Below are 15,577 nucleotides of genomic sequence, written 5' to 3' on the forward strand. Positions count from 1 at the left end.
TGGAACGATCATGGGCTAAACCTAACGTTATCAACCGTCACATTATGAATGATTTCTGTCTTCATATGTATATATCTTGTCGGGAACAATAACCAAGTCGATCCTTTTTTAGACAAAAAGACTAGAATACAAACAAAAAAAAAAAAAAATTGGGTGTTTTTGGAGCACATAATGTTCATCGCCCCTCTTCACATTCATGGAGTACGAGTTCATATATTCCCAATTTACTCCATTTAAAAAGACTTCAGTAACACATTAAGCGTGAATGGTTGCACAAACGATAAGGCGGATTTTAGAATCCATTTACAATTTCATCAAGAGCGGACTTAACTAGGATGGTGTTTGTTGAGAAGCACACATGAGTTGTGTTAGAAAAAGCCTTACATCGGAGATTTGGTGCGGTGTGGAGCAGTAATATATACTAGTTGATTTATAACTCACTAGTTTAACTTTTTGAGTGAACGTGGGTCCATTTTGATGTGTTAACGGTCTACGGCTTGAGCTTCATTTTTGTGATTTCCCTAAATAAAGGTATTAAACTTCCATTTCTCGCTTCCAACAAACGATATCGTAGTCGTTTACACATGAGGGGTATTACTAAGATGCACGTGTGAGTTCCAGTTACTATATTTTCCAATTAGTCCATAACTCGTTGGCTTAAGTTTTTGAGTAATTGTGGATCTAACTGAATATATTAACGATAGGGTGTCAATGGTTCGATTCGGTTCGGTTCAGTTTTTTGAAAAACCGAACCGAACCGAACCATTAGTCAATATACTTAAACCGAACCAAAATTTGTCTTGAACCAAATTGAACCGAACCGAAAAACTCGGTTTGATTCGGTTCAATTCGGTTCGGTTTTCAGTTAGACACCCACCTTGTGCATGACCCAATGGCCACCCCGAGGCTCAAGCTCGCCTCCCCCAAAACCACCGCCAACCACCACAGCTTCGCTCCCTCTCTTCTTCATTTGAGCTCCCCAAGTCCTCCTCATTGTCATCAACATCGTAATCCCATCTCCTCATCATCATCAAATCCCAACATGAGTGCGGGTCGTGGTGGTTGGAGCTTCTTGCACGCCGTCTCGACCACCAACCGTCGAGAACCCACCAAACCCGACCAAAAATCACTCGTTTACGTCCACTCTCTGGCGAGAGCTTCCTCGCTCAGGCTCAACCCACGGAGCTTGAAGCTGCGCACGGAGAACCTAGGCGGTGAGAGCGGCAACATCGTCCCCTTCGGCAACGACAACAATGGCGACCCCCGAGGCGAGATCAAGAAGGGCGAAGAGGGAATAGACGGACCCGAAGCCTCGGTCGACGCGACAAATTGCGAACCAGGAAACGCAAGCGAAAAAGAAAAACCCTGGACTAATGCTAATAACAGCAATAAGAAGCCGTTCAATACTCCGATGAGAGAGAGCACAAAGAAGAAAAGGGTAGAGAGAATAAAGTAGAAAGGGGGGGAGGGGAGAGAGAGAGTGCACGAAGATAGAAGAAGAGAGAGAATAAAGCAGAAAAAGGAGGGAAGAGAGAGAGCGCACGCAGACAGAGGAAGACAGAAAAAGCGAGAAACGGGGGAGTGACAGAGAGCGCAGAGTAGTGAACAGTAAGAGATGATAGAAAAACCGTGATCCGAACCGAATTGATCTGCACCGAACTGATCTATTAAATTATCCATATTCTTTGACTATTAACCCAACCAAAATTGAACTGAACTTAAAATGCACAAAATTTTTGCTCGGTTCGGTTCGGTTTAGATTTTGGTTCGGTTTTTAGTTCAGTTTTGACACCCCTAATTAACGAGCTTAGATGGGCTCCCTCTTGGCGACTTCCCCACGTGGAGGTAATGGACTTACGCCTCGTGCTTCCAATAGTGTCTCTCTAATTGCAGTGTAAGAAGGGTCGTAAACAATTATAGCTATAGCTATTGTACACAAGAATATCGTGTTTGGTATTTCTTTTAGTTTTAACTTTATTATTTCGCGTTTGACCTTGTGTTTGCAATCAAATTTTTTATATTACGAGATATGTAAGTATTGACCGGAAATTTGGATAATTTTTCAACTATGCTATTTTCGTATGGAGGTACACTCGGAAGGGCAAGTTGATCTGGCATTCTAGCACTTGATGTTATGCGACAAGTCACCTGCTACTTTCGACCAAAAAAAAAAAAAAGTCACCTGCTACTACGAGACTATGCTAAGAGTTTCACTAAGGGTAAAATTAAAACAATAAAATTAAAAGAAGAAGAAGCAGATCTAGGACCACTCTACTCAAAGAACATAATTTCGATGTTGCACTCAAGAAAAACGGTTTATCCAATTATCTAATTTTGATTCATCTCTATTTATTACAGGGGTGATACCACACAAAAAAAACCCAAAATTCATATACTCGTGACAAGTTCATCCCAAATTGATTTTTTGACCACCAAAAACGCCAAATTGTAACAATTGTGAAAAATTTACTATCCGTTAATATCCGCCAAATTAAGTTAATACCATAAATAATCCCCAATTGGTACACTTGTGACAAGCAACAAGCATATGGTAAAAATCCCAAATTGATACACTCATTAACTTCCACATGTTATCCACCTCAATAATTTGAAGGTAAAATTTAAAAGAATCTAACCGGGGGGAATTCGCCACACGCGTGTCAATTTGGGATTTTTCCTAGTTAAAAAATTAGTTTGGGGTAAATTTGTTATACGTGCATCAGTTTGGGTTTGGGATTTTTCGTGGTAAAAAAATTAATTTATGATAAATTTGTCACAAATGTACCATTTAATCTATTGTTAAATAATAAGTAAATTAATTTGAGGCGACCTTTCACATACTTAAGGGGGGGACCAACCATGTGTAGGTCAAGGTGGTTAGTTGCTTCCCATGTTAAATTTTAAGCTCAACGCATCCCTTGACCCTATTTAAGCCATGGGAATAAACAAGATTGGGAATAGCTAAACCTAATCCTAATTCCCTTTGTTGCCATCAGATAAAACCTCACTCCTTGATTAACTACTAGGTCCCCCGGAATCAGATTTCTTGAAGAATGGGAATCCAAATGCTGAGATCATGGCGCTATGTATGAAGTTTCAAACATGGAATGTGATTAATAAGTCTTGAAATCTAACGCACGCATGCGCCTGTTTATTGTGTTTGAAGCCTAACAAAGACTAGGAAAGTGAGCTCATAAAGAACCGAGCGACCACGGAGGTCACTGGCCTTGTGCCAACACAATGCGGTCACGTGAGCCTGGACGACCTCCGTCGGAGGAAACCAATGAAAGTCACGGCCTTCTTGGTCTAGGTCTCTTTCTCCCTCTCCCGCTCAAAACCGAGTAAATCTATACAGTCAAGTCCTAGTATTTCAACGAGATCGTCGGCCTCAGAAAGAATCGAGCTGAATCTCGACACGGCGACTATGAAGGTTAATGGCCGCATGCCAACACAATGTGGTCACATGAGCCGGGTGACCTCCATTGGAAGGAATCAATAACAGTCACGACCTCCTTGATCGCGGGGATCTCTCTACCTCTCACTCTTTGTATTGAGAAAATCTATACAGTCAAGGCCCAATACAGCATCTAGATCATCAGGCTCATGAGATTACTCAATGTTTAATGGCCGAGATGTACTTTATCGAAAGACCTTAAGCATTGTCATCCAAATAGCGAAAATAGAGTCTAATCCTATGCAATGAAAATTACATATAACGGGGAATCACCTTGTCGATTCCTTATCAATGGATCCAAACGAGGGCTCATAAAATCACGAGTAGAGATCTACTTCCTACGATTAGCGCATCCACATCATTTCAATTTCGGGCAATCATTCGACAAAGAAACTCTCGACGGGTTCACCATCAGCATGCACACATTGTTGTGCAAATGCAATAACAACTCACTGTCCGATGACTAGATACCTTAAATGCTTTAACCTGCATGTAAGACATGCATTTCGAGTCACCATTTGCTAGAATAGGCATTCGAAGTCGAACACCAGAGTTGTGATTTTGATTCCTGTGCCTAGTCAAATCGGGTCATCACCACATTATTGGTAAAGATTCCACAGCATTCCCACATGGGGATCGTACCCATTTGCCTTCTTATGTTATATTTTCAACCACTCCAATTAATTCAGGGCGCAAATGACAATACTTTTGGAATAGAATTTTTGTTTTATAAGTATTTCTGAAATAGAAATCCGTTTGGTAACGCAACTTCTGAATCAAAAATCCTTTTAGTTACGCAATTGTATTTTTCTACTTATAACATTTTTTTGCTCCGGAAGTAGTTTTGGAGCTACTTCAAAAAGTAAAAAAAATAAAATACTTTTGTTCAGAAGTAGATTTCAAGATCTACATAGATTCCACATGTATTCTTATTTGAACTATTGCAGAGAATAATTATCTTTAATGACCATCATTTGCTATTACAATCTACTCACCACAACTCATATTTAGACACGTGAATAAATATGAAACATTAACAAAGTAAAAGTCTCGATCATAAATATCGCCATAAATGAAAGCTCGGGCTAGTGATTTCATATTAAACCTGAAGCCGGGCCAATTCCAAATTTTAGATTTTATTCTGAAATCATGTTCACCCCTATGACCAAATGAATAAGATGAATGCGGCCGTTCGAAGAAGCCAACATCCATGTCTCTTTCATATATCTTAATCAATTGACTTGGTTAAGTAGGTGCATGAATTAAGTCAGGTTAGCTGGTGGCTTCAGGGGAAGGAGTTGAAAAAGAAGATTGGTTAGCGTTGAGATCAAACGTGAACTTGTCCGAGCCGGGAGCAGTTGTTGAATTGAGTAAAAGTAGAATACTCAAAATTCGAGAATCCAAGAGTCTTATAAAACATTTTTGGTGAAAAAAAATGTAAATGAAAGTTGCCAGGAATTGAATTGGGATACCAATGGCCCCCTACTTTCAACCCTCTTCCTCTCTTTTTAAGAAAAAGGGAGAGATTCTTGTCATAACCCAGCTGGAACTTACGATCACTCTTGTCTAATGATCTGATCTTCCTCGCTCCCATACATTAACCCGAACCAATGAAATTGCCCTATTTATCCACCACCTATGTCTTTCGCTTCTCCCTCGCCAAAACCCTACTTCTCTTCACTTTCGACTATGGCTCCGCTCAAGCTCTTGGCGGCGTGGTCGCTGTCCGTTTGCTTGTGCCTCTATCCTCACTTGACGTCGGCTCAGCTGAGGCAGAACTACTACGCTAACGTGTGCCCGAACGTCGAGAGCATTGTGCGCAATGCCATTCGGCAGAAGTTACAGCAGGCTCCCAACGTCACTGTCCCCGGCACGCTTCGTCTCTTTTTCCATGATTGCTTCGTCCGGGTATTTAGACACCTCGTGATTGATTCTGAAGACTCATTTGTTCATTTTCGGTCGGGATTGACCGTTTGGTGCTTTCTTTGGATAAATAGGGCTGTGATGCTTCGGTGATAGTGGCGTCCACCGCTAGCAACAAGGCGGAGAAGGACCATCCGGACAACTTGTCACTGGCCGGAGACGGGTTCGACGCCGTGGTCAAGGCAAAAGCGGCCGTCGACAAGGTCCCGAGCTGCCGGAACAGGGTCTCGTGCGCTGACATTCTCGCCATGGCCACCCGAGACGTCATTGCGCTGGTTGGTGTGCTAATTTCTCGTCTTGATAACTGGTGCCACAAACGCCCCTCTTGGTGTTTATGCATGAGAATGAATGAGCGGAACTGGTGAAATTTGCAGTCCGGAGGGCCGTCCTATGCAGTGGAGTTGGGGAGATTGGACGGGCTGAGTTCGACGGCGGCGAGTGTCAACGGGAGGCTCCCTCAGCCGACCAACAACCTTAACCAGCTCAATGCCTTGTTTGCTGCTAATGGCCTCTCCCAAGCTGACATGATCGCACTCTCGGGTAAGCGCGCGTGCCCAACACGACCCCATCACCTTTCTAGTAATTATCAAAATATGCTCTTTTAAACTAGAGCGTGAAGTGATACCACTTCTATATGTGACCGGATATTAGTAAATTAATTTAATCATCCTCAACATATTATCCAATATATAATTCGAGGATGGGGAATTTATGGATTTTTTTTACGCCGATTAAGCAAGCCATGAAACACGAGGACTGGTGATAATTGCTCCAATTGAAGACGACATCTCGCTAGCAAACCAAAAGAAGCATGTGCATTTAGAACATGGAAAAGGGTCAATAATAGTGTTATGTCTATGATCTATAATATGATTAGGTGTCCTTATCTTTTTGTCCAATTATACATGGTCCCTTCCTCATGCTTTTGGACAGCTGCCCACACGGTAGGATTCTCTCACTGCGGCAAGTTCTCGAACCGGATCTACAACTTCAGCCGCCAGAACCCGATCGACCCCACCCTGAACCGGAACTACGCCACCCGGCTCCAAGGCATGTGCCCCCGCAAGGTCGACCCGCGGATAGCCATCGACATGGACCCAAACACCCCCCGGACCTTCGACAACATGTACTTCAAGAACCTCCAGAACGGGATGGGCCTCTTCAACTCGGACCAAGTCCTTTTCACCGACCAGCGTTCAAAGCCCACTGTGAACAAGTGGGCCGGCAACTCCCCGGCCTTCCAGAGAGCCTTCGTCTCCGCCATGACCAAGCTGGGCCGGGTCGGGGTCAAGACCGGGAGGAACGGGAACATCCGCCGCGACTGCGCGGTGTTCAATTGATGATCTAATCGATATGGATATAATGAGAATCGTTCTTAACTTTGGTTTTGTTTAGTTAGCGAGGAAAGAAAAGTACAAAAAACGATATGGAACTAGACTACCTACTGATTTCTTACTTCACCCAAAAAAAAAAACTAGATTACCTACTAATAACTAGTATTGGAATTCCATCAAGGGTTAATAACTGTAAAACCATGAAACGACGACGACCACTACCACCACCAACTACGACTACTCACCACCAGCAATGGGTGTCGCTGCCATCCAAGCTCCATTTGCATCTTAGTGGGCACAAGCGCGCACCTGTGTATTGCGTTTGAAGCCTAATAAGGACTAGGGAAGTTAACTCAGAAAGATCCGAGCTGAGTCTCGAAGCGGCGACTAGGAAGGTCAATGGCTATGTGCCAATACAATGTGGTCATGTGAGCCAGGCAACCTCCGTTGGAGGAAATCGATAGAAGTCACGACCTCCTTGGCCGCAGGTCTCTATTCCTCTCGCACTTAAAATTGAGCGAATCCATACAGTTAAGCCCCCATATTTCAGCGAGTTCGTCGGCCTCACGTGATCATTGAATGTTTAATGGCCGAGATTTACTTTATCGAAAGACCTTAAACATTGTCGTCCAAACAGTGGAAATAGAGCCTAGCTGCTCGCATTTTCGTATCGTGTCTTAAGCCTTCTAAAGACCGAGGAAGTTAACCAAGAAAGAACTGAACTTAGTCTCGACACGATGACTATGGGGGCCAATGGCCCCGCACCGACACAATGCGGTCGCGCGTGCCGGGTCACCTCTGTTGGAGGGAATCAATGAAAGTCACGACCTCCTTCGTCTCTGGGATCTGTCCCTCTCGCACTTCAAATTGAGCCAATCCATTCTGTCTTTTTGTATGGTCGAACAATCTATACAGTTGAGCCGGCCCAATACTGCACCGAGGTCATCAGCCCCACGAGATTGCTGAATGTTCAATGGCTGAGATGTACTTCATCGAAAGACCTTAAATATCGTCATCCAAATAGCGAGATCATCAACATCATTTCGATTTTTGGCCATGATTCAACGTAGGAACTCTCTCGACTGGTACACCATCAGCATGCACACATCGTTATGCACATGCAACAACACAACTCATAGTCAAATTGGGCTCATCACCACATTATTGGCAACGATTCCATAGCATTCCCACATGGGGGTCGTACCCATTTGGCTTCTTGCGTTATATTTTTCAAACCACTCCAATCTATTTAGTTTTCTGGCACACATATGGACAAAAATCTCAGTGACCCCATCATTCTATCACAAAAGATTCTCTCCTAGCAAGCGTTGGCACTTGGGCAGGCGTACAAGCAAACGTTTTTTTAGTGCTTCCCGAAGGGCACTCGAAGCTGCCGCAGCGACGTGGATGCTTCGTTCACACACAATCTCCCCCGCAGACTCATCCAATAACAAGCAACCCGATCAAATAGGGTTGAGCAATTCTAGGTTCGGTACAATCAATCCGGCAGAAGAAGTTTCTCATTTTTCAAATTTTGAAATCTATCATGCATATCTTGAAACTAGAAACTTATCATGTTACAAATCCTAAGGCCCATCCAAGTTTCATATGTATTCTTAATTGAACTGTTGGAGTGAATCATTACCTCTAACGATCACCATTTGCTGTTACAATTTACTCACCACAATTCATATTCGAGCACACGAATAAACATGAAACATCAACAAAGTAAAAGTCTCAGTCGTAGATATCGTCGGAAATGGAAGTTTAAACTAGTGGTTTTAGATTACATACTCATCATTGGACGTTATGAAACATTACAGGATCGCGCGAAGAGGTATACCAAGAAAAACACAAAAACTTATTACGGGTTACAAATTATAGATTCTACCTACCTAAAACATACCCTTTGGAACATGTTCCTCGACTTTTAGCATTTAGAACATACTCTACATATCTTGAAATCTGGGGTGGAATTGGTTTTTTACTAATCCGATTTCAGATTTCAAGTTTTACTCTGAAGCTATGCTGACCCTACGACCAAATGAATGAGGCGAAGGCGCCCATTGGAAGAAGCCAACATCCAAGTCTCCTTCATATTTCTTTATCAAAAGCCCCCTACTTTCAACCCTATCCCTCTTTTTTAAAAAAGGCGAGAGATTCTCGTCATAACCCAGCTGGCACTTCCGACCGTTCCTGTCTAATCTAAATGTCCCTGGCTGAACCCATGAAATTGCCCTATATACACCAACTTTGTCATTCGCTTTCTCTCACCAAAGCCCCCACTTTCTTTGCGATTCCGACGATGGCTTCGCTCAAGCTGTTCATGGCGTGGACGCTGTCCATTTGCTTGTGCCTCTGCCCTCACTCGACGTCGGCTCAGCTGAGGCACAACTACTACGCCAACGTGTGCCCGAACGTCGAGAGCATCGTGCGCAATGCTGTCCGGCAGAAGTTCCAGCAGACCTTCGTCACTGTCCCCGGCACTCTTCGTCTCTTTTTCCATGATTGCTTCGTACAGGTATTTCCGATGCCCCGTGATTGAATCTAAAGACCCTTTTGTCTATTTTTTGCTCGGGATTGACCCATTTGTGTTTTGGTGCTTTCTTTGGATGAATAGGGGTGCGATGCTTCGGTGATAGTGGCGTCCACAGCTAGCAAAAAGGCGGAGAAGGACCATCCAGACAACTTGTCGCTGGCCGGAGACGGGTTCGACACCGTGATCAAGGCGAAAGCGGCTGTCGACGCTGTCCCAAGCTGCCAAAACAAGGTCTCGTGCGCCGACATCCTCGCCATGGCAACCCGAGACGTCATTGCGCTGGTTTGTGTACTAACTTTCTCACGTTAAATAGTTTTCGGGTCTGTCCCGACGCTGGTAATTGGTGCCGCAAATGTCAATCTTGGTGTTGCGCATGAAAATAAATGAGCGGAATTGGTGAAATTTGCAGTCAGGAGGGCCGTCGTATGCGGTGGAGTTGGGGAGATTGGACGGGCTGAGTTCGACAGCGGCGAGCGTCAACGGGAGGCTCCCCCAACCGACCGACGACCTCAACAGGCTCAATGCCTTGTTTGCTGCTAATGGCCTCTCCCAAGCTGACATGATCGCACTCTCCGGTAAGCGCGCGTGCCGAACACGAACCCATCACCTATAACTTAGATCGTTTCTGGTAATCACCTAAATATGCTCCTCAAGCTAGAGTGTCTTAACGAGGGGCGATACCACTTCAACATGTAACCGAACATTGTCTGGGTTGTAAATTAATATAATCGACATGACCATATTATCCGACATATAATTCGAAGATCGTGAATTTACCGAACTTTTTTTTTTCACGCCGATTAATTAAGCAAGCTATGAAACACGAGGGCCGGTGAGATTGCTCCAATTCGAGACGACACATTGCTAGCAAACCAATGGAAGCATGTGCAAGTAGAACATGGAAAAGGGTCAATTGTTTAATGGGATTTAATTTGGTGACTTTGATGCATGTCATCTTGCTGTCACTCAATAATATTATACACATTATTGCTATGTCTATAGTTTTTATAATATGGTTAGGTGTCCTTACCTTTTCGTCTAATCGTATATGGTCCTTTCCTCTTGCTCTTGTGCAGCCGCCCACACAGTCGGATTCTCCCACTGCGGCAAGTTCACGAACCGGATCTACAACTTCAGCCGCCAGAACCCGGTTGACCCCACCCTGAACCGGAACTACGCCACCCAGCTCCAAGGCATGTGCCCCCGCAACGTCGACCCGAGGATCGCCATCAACATGGACCCAAACACCCCTCGGACCTTTGACAATATGTACTTCAAGAACCTCCAGAACGGGATGGGCCTCTTCACCTCGGACCAAGTCCTCTTCGCCGACCCGCGGTCGAAGCCCACCGTGAACACTTGGGCCGCCAACTCCCCGGCCTTCCAGAGAGCCTTCATCTCCGCCATGACCAAGCTGGGCCGGGTCGGGGTCAAGACCGGGAGGAACGGGAACATCCGCCGCGACTGCGCCGCGTTCAATTGACGATTCCGATGAATATGGGATACGATGAGAAACGTTGTTAATTTTCGGTTTTGTTTTAGTTAGCGAGGATAGAAAAGTACAAAAACGATATATTTGAATTAAAAAGTTGGGTTTCAATAATGTGGTGCCAATCATGCCATGCTTTGTTACGACTTTTCCATCCTATTGGAATAATGATAATGCTATGAAGTGATTCTTTTTCTTTTTAAATGTAATTCTGATTTTAATTTTACTTTTCATTTTCGTCAATGATTAGTGATTGACCACATTACCTTAATTTAATATTCTCTTGGAGTGTACGGCTGGATAATGGACCGGCTTGTCCTCCCTATCTGGTCCTTGATATTAAGAGCTGGATTATAAATTTTTTTTTGGTCGATCCTTGCAAATTCTAAGTCACTAGGGATTATTAGTTTAATTTCCTCGGGGCAAATGTGTTGGACGCGTCGCGTGTGTTTGAGAAAATGACCGTTGTAACATTAGAAAAGTCGTTTTTTTTTTTTTATGAACTTTTCGAATAATTAATATGAAAAGTATTTGTTGGTTAAATTTGCACTGTTCAAAGGAATAGTATACACGGAAAAAAATAAGGTATCTCAAAATTTGATTTTCTTAGGAAGACTGTTATAATATGAAAGAGGTTCAGAATCTCTTACATATTTGTCGTGGGTACAACATCTACAAAATCAGTATTTGAAAAAAAAAAAAAAGATTTTAAATCCCTAAAGATTAGCATGCCCTTTTACGTAATTTTTAATGATGACAAATTTTTGGCAGACTAACGTGCATGCGCGACGTGCCCCACTTGTACCCGATGGGTTAACAATCCTACTCGACGACCTTTCGTAAGGAGAGAAGCTACTTCCCGAATCATTTCAAATCGTCCGTCCCCGATCAATGACCTTCCAAACAAGACCTTCACTTTAAATTAGGGACCAACGTAGTTTCAAGATCGAATCGAGAACTGAATAATCGAATCGATGATTGGTCCGATTTCAGGTTCTAGGATATGCAAGGTAATTACCAAGTTTCAAAAATTAAAAAATCGATTTTGGCAAGTAGGTTCCAAATTCCTGAAACAAGTCTTTATGTTTTTCTTATTTTATATTTCCGAACGATCTTGCGGTATTATATGGCGTCGGATGGTGAGTATGTAATCCGAAACTACTAGTCCGAGTTTCCATTTTGCAGCAATATTTATTATCGAAACTTTTATTTTATTAATATTTCATATTCCCCGCATGTCTAAATATAAGTTGTGGCATGTAGATTGCAACAATAGATGGTAGTCGTTATAGGATACAATACACTGTAATCTCTCAATTAATAAGACAAGTATAATATGAGTAAACCTTGAAACCGACTCTAGAGCCTATGATAAGGTAGGTTCTAGAGTATGTAAGGTATGTTCATGGCTCCAAAAATTGGAGAGCCGATTCCTAGTGGGTAGGTGCCTTGTGAAACTTGAAACGGCCCTAGAATTGCTTGCCCTTACTTTAAACTCATCTCTATGAAGGGATTAGTGGTGGAACCATTTTCGAAAGATGATTTAATCGCCATAATCATGATTGTTACCATGGCGGGATAGATATGTTAGGATGCATGCTTGAGTTATATCGGAGAAGTCCCACATCGGAGAATTGATGTGGTGTGGAGCATTTAATATATACTAGTTGACCCATAAATCATTAGCTTAAACTTTTGAATGAAGGCATATCTAATTAGATATGTTGATGGGCTCAAACTTAGACTCCTTTTTTATAATCCCCTAGAGTAAAAGTATTCATCTTATGTTGTAGGCTCCCAACAAATGGTATCAAAGCTGGTTATCGATTGATGGGCCCCAAAATTGTTCTAGTATTTAGTGAGTATCTCAATGAATGAATCTGATGACCAATACGATTTTTAGGTGGTGAGCATTATAGTGCAGCAACGTGGTATCGATAGCAGCCTTCATGATTCGGTTTAGAGACTACGTTGGGATAAGGGTGGGCGTCGATAGATATTCAAGTTGAGATATGTTAGTGCATGAAAATATATTTGAATTAAAGGGGAGCAGACCTAAGGGTGAGCTCACATGTGAGGGAGAGATTGTTAGGATGCACACGTGAGTTGTGTTAGAGAAGTCACACATAGAGTTGAGCAATCAATATATCATACCCATCACTCATTAGCTTAAACTTTTAAGTGACGGTCGGTTCAATTTGATATGTTGATGAGCTCGGACTTAAGGCTCCCTCTTGCTAATCTCCTTAGATGAAGGTATTAGACTTCTCCCGCTCGCCCTCAACAATGAAGACACTTGTCATGACATTAAGCCATTTTGTTTGATTGTAACTCCTCCTATCATCTAGCACTCAATGAGAAAGATCATTTCCATCTATAAGGAAGAAGTACCAAAAAAGTAAAAAAAAAAACATATTGCACATGTGCTAATTTAGTTTGAAATCCTTCAATTGTACCAATTGAGTCCTAAAACTTTTTACAATCTCTTAATTGAGTCCACCCGATTAATTTTGGCTAGAAACCGCTGATGTGGATGCTGACCATCCTACATGGTAAGGCCGGTGCTGACATGAATAATATTTTTTAATATTTTAATAATTATTTTATTCATTCTTTTTATTTTCCTTTTTTCTGTTCTTCTCTTTTCCTTATTTACCTCTTTTATTATGGCTGGTGAGGGTCATTGGGCACTCGGCCGAATCTAGGCAAGGTGGCCTCACCCGCTACTACAATGGCTAGCCTCGCCAGTCATGAGCGAGGTAGCCTTGCTTAAATCTGGGCATAAGTTGCGACCCTCGCCCGCAGGTGATGAGGGCTTCACTACCCTTGGTTAGTAGCCGGTGAGGGCTCGATGAACCTTTCTGGCCACAGTAAAAAATTGAAAAAGGCAAGAAGGAAAAGAGAAGAAAATAAAAAAAAATGAAAAAGAAAAGAAAGGAACAAAAATAAATATAAGGTTTGAAAAAATATTAAAATGTTAGAAAATTATCTACGTTAGTTTTAGCCCTATGACTGACATTCACATCAGCAATATTCGGCCAAAAATTGGCCGATGACTCAATTAGCAAAATTTGAAAAAATTTAGTGCTGACTTGGCACAAGTTAAATATTTAGGATTTAATTGGTAAAAGTACAACATGTTTTAAAAAAGATTAAAACAAGCTGCTTGAACGCTTAGCATTGGCTTACCTCATAGGTTTGAAAATGAATTAAAAATTTTAATGAAACACTTTTAGAAAACACTCAATTTTGGTGCCGAAAGGGCGTTGGTGGAAACACTGACGTAACTAAGTCCCTGGACCCTAGATCTCTCTAGTTGCCTAGAATCGAACGGTTTCTCTAGACCGCTTAATAAGGTTTTTAGTCCACCTTTCCCAAAGATTGGTGACGACTCCATTTGCTTATACACATACACATGTCACCAATCATACTAAGATCAAATCCGATATTCCCTCATTGCAATTTTGAATAGGCTTGGGAGGGCCCGAGCTAATTTAAAATCACACATTAACCCAACATGGTATCTTTTTTTTTATGCTTAAAATGACTTGTTATAAATAGGGCAATTAATTAAACGGAATAGCACAAAATAATGTTATATGCAACATGCAATATATTATATAAGAGAATCAATATGAATTAATCTTCAATTAATTTGAAATAGATGATGAAATTTCATAAAGTAAGTACGTCATTACTTGACTTAAAAGACAAAAATTAGGAAGAGAGATTATTCCTAGGAACAAAAAATTTGTGTAGTTACCAAACACGTTTCTACTCCAAGAACCGAAATTTTGTGCATTTACCATATACGTTTTGATTCTCTAAAACTCATTCAGGGAACAAAATCAGAAAAAATCAATTCTAATCAGAATTACTTTTTCGGATTAGAATCATTGCCATGCGGGCCCCGATTCTCTCCAACCCACAAATATAGGATCATATACCCATGAGCCGGTATATCCCATGTGCTACCATACACAAATACTAGACCCGTCAAACGGGTAGATCAAGTCGGGTTTGGATTAGGTTAAAACGGCCTAACTCAAATTGACTCATTTAAGACATTTTAACCCATTCCATGTGATACAAATCTAGTGACTCATACTTGACCCATACCCCGCCTCTTGTTTAGCCCAATTCGGAAAACTCATACCCAAACCGAGTTGAGGACACAAGGTAAGCAAGCGTGAGATCGAGTGAGGATGAGAGAGAGTGAAGAAAAAGTCATAAAGGTAGGTTAGGTTTAAGTGAGTTTGGACCCATCAAGCACCCATAGTATGTTGAGTTTTATCATTCTAAGCCCATTTACTGAATATAACTATCTCATATAACAACGTATCCGTTAAATACGGATTAAGAAATGGGTTCATGACCATTTTGACAAATCTATCAAAGACGTAAGGCTATCCTTACCATACCCAGTATACTCCCGAGTTTGAGGAGGGATGTCACTTGTGGCCAATTCCATACTTTAGAAAGCAAGCCGGACCAACTTCTTGAGGCATAACAAAGAGTCAAATTGCACTAGAACACTTCCTAGGGCTCTCCGTACTAAGGACCAATAGGCTCGGGAAGTTGGGGGATACATGACAACCACTCTATTCCGGAAATAGATTTTTGGCTAGAAATAGATTTTTCTATTTTTGTTTCTAGATGAATTTTTGAGCAAAAAAATGTGTTTGATAACAATATAAAATTTCTAATCTTAGACCGAAGTTCATTTGACAACGAGTTAAAAATTTCTACTTCTAGAAATTATTATTTACTATTTAAAAATAAAAAAATTATTATTTATTTTTTACTCCGGCTACGGTGGTGGTTTCTGCGGCCCCGAC

The 15,577-nt window shown here is 41.9% G+C and overlaps 2 protein-coding genes across 2 annotated transcripts; both read left to right on the top strand.

Annotated features, from left to right (window-relative positions):
• Positions 1-5,111: 5,111 nt before the first annotated feature.
• Positions 5,112-6,792, top strand: LOC115742141 (peroxidase 73-like). The gene is made up of 4 exons (XM_030676256.2): positions 5,112-5,362; positions 5,452-5,652; positions 5,752-5,917; positions 6,311-6,792. Exons 1-4 carry the CDS (start codon positions 5,144-5,146, stop codon positions 6,715-6,717), a joined length of 993 nt encoding a protein of 330 aa, XP_030532116.2. The 5' UTR covers positions 5,112-5,143; the 3' UTR covers positions 6,718-6,792.
• Positions 6,793-8,952: 2,160 nt separating this feature from the next.
• LOC115742140 (peroxidase 73-like) lies at positions 8,953-10,812 on the top strand. The gene is made up of 4 exons (XM_030676254.2): positions 8,953-9,232; positions 9,332-9,532; positions 9,660-9,825; positions 10,327-10,812. The coding sequence occupies exons 1-4, from the start codon at positions 9,017-9,019 to the stop codon at positions 10,731-10,733; spliced, it is 990 nt and encodes a 329-aa protein (XP_030532114.1). The 5' UTR covers positions 8,953-9,016; the 3' UTR covers positions 10,734-10,812.
• Positions 10,813-15,577: the final 4,765 nt, after the last annotated feature.

Source organism: Rhodamnia argentea, chromosome 11, assembly GCF_020921035.1.
Source record: "Rhodamnia argentea isolate NSW1041297 chromosome 11, ASM2092103v1, whole genome shotgun sequence".
In the NCBI taxonomy this organism is placed as follows: Eukaryota; Viridiplantae; Streptophyta; class Magnoliopsida; order Myrtales; family Myrtaceae; genus Rhodamnia; species Rhodamnia argentea.

Coding starts and splice junctions, on each gene's coding strand:
- LOC115742141 (XM_030676256.2), top strand. CDS start 5,144: ATGGCTCCGCTCAAGCTCTTGGCGGCGTGGTCGCTGTCCGTTTGCTTG. Junction 5,363..5,451: donor TCCATGATTGCTTCGTCCGG/GTATTTAGACAC, acceptor TTGGATAAATAG/GGCTGTGATGCTTCGGTGAT. Junction 5,653..5,751: donor CCCGAGACGTCATTGCGCTG/GTTGGTGTGCTA, acceptor TGAAATTTGCAG/TCCGGAGGGCCGTCCTATGC.
- LOC115742140 (XM_030676254.2), top strand. CDS start 9,017: ATGGCTTCGCTCAAGCTGTTCATGGCGTGGACGCTGTCCATTTGCTTG. Junction 9,533..9,659: donor CCCGAGACGTCATTGCGCTG/GTTTGTGTACTA, acceptor TGAAATTTGCAG/TCAGGAGGGCCGTCGTATGC. Junction 9,826..10,326: donor TGACATGATCGCACTCTCCG/GTAAGCGCGCGT, acceptor GCTCTTGTGCAG/CCGCCCACACAGTCGGATTC.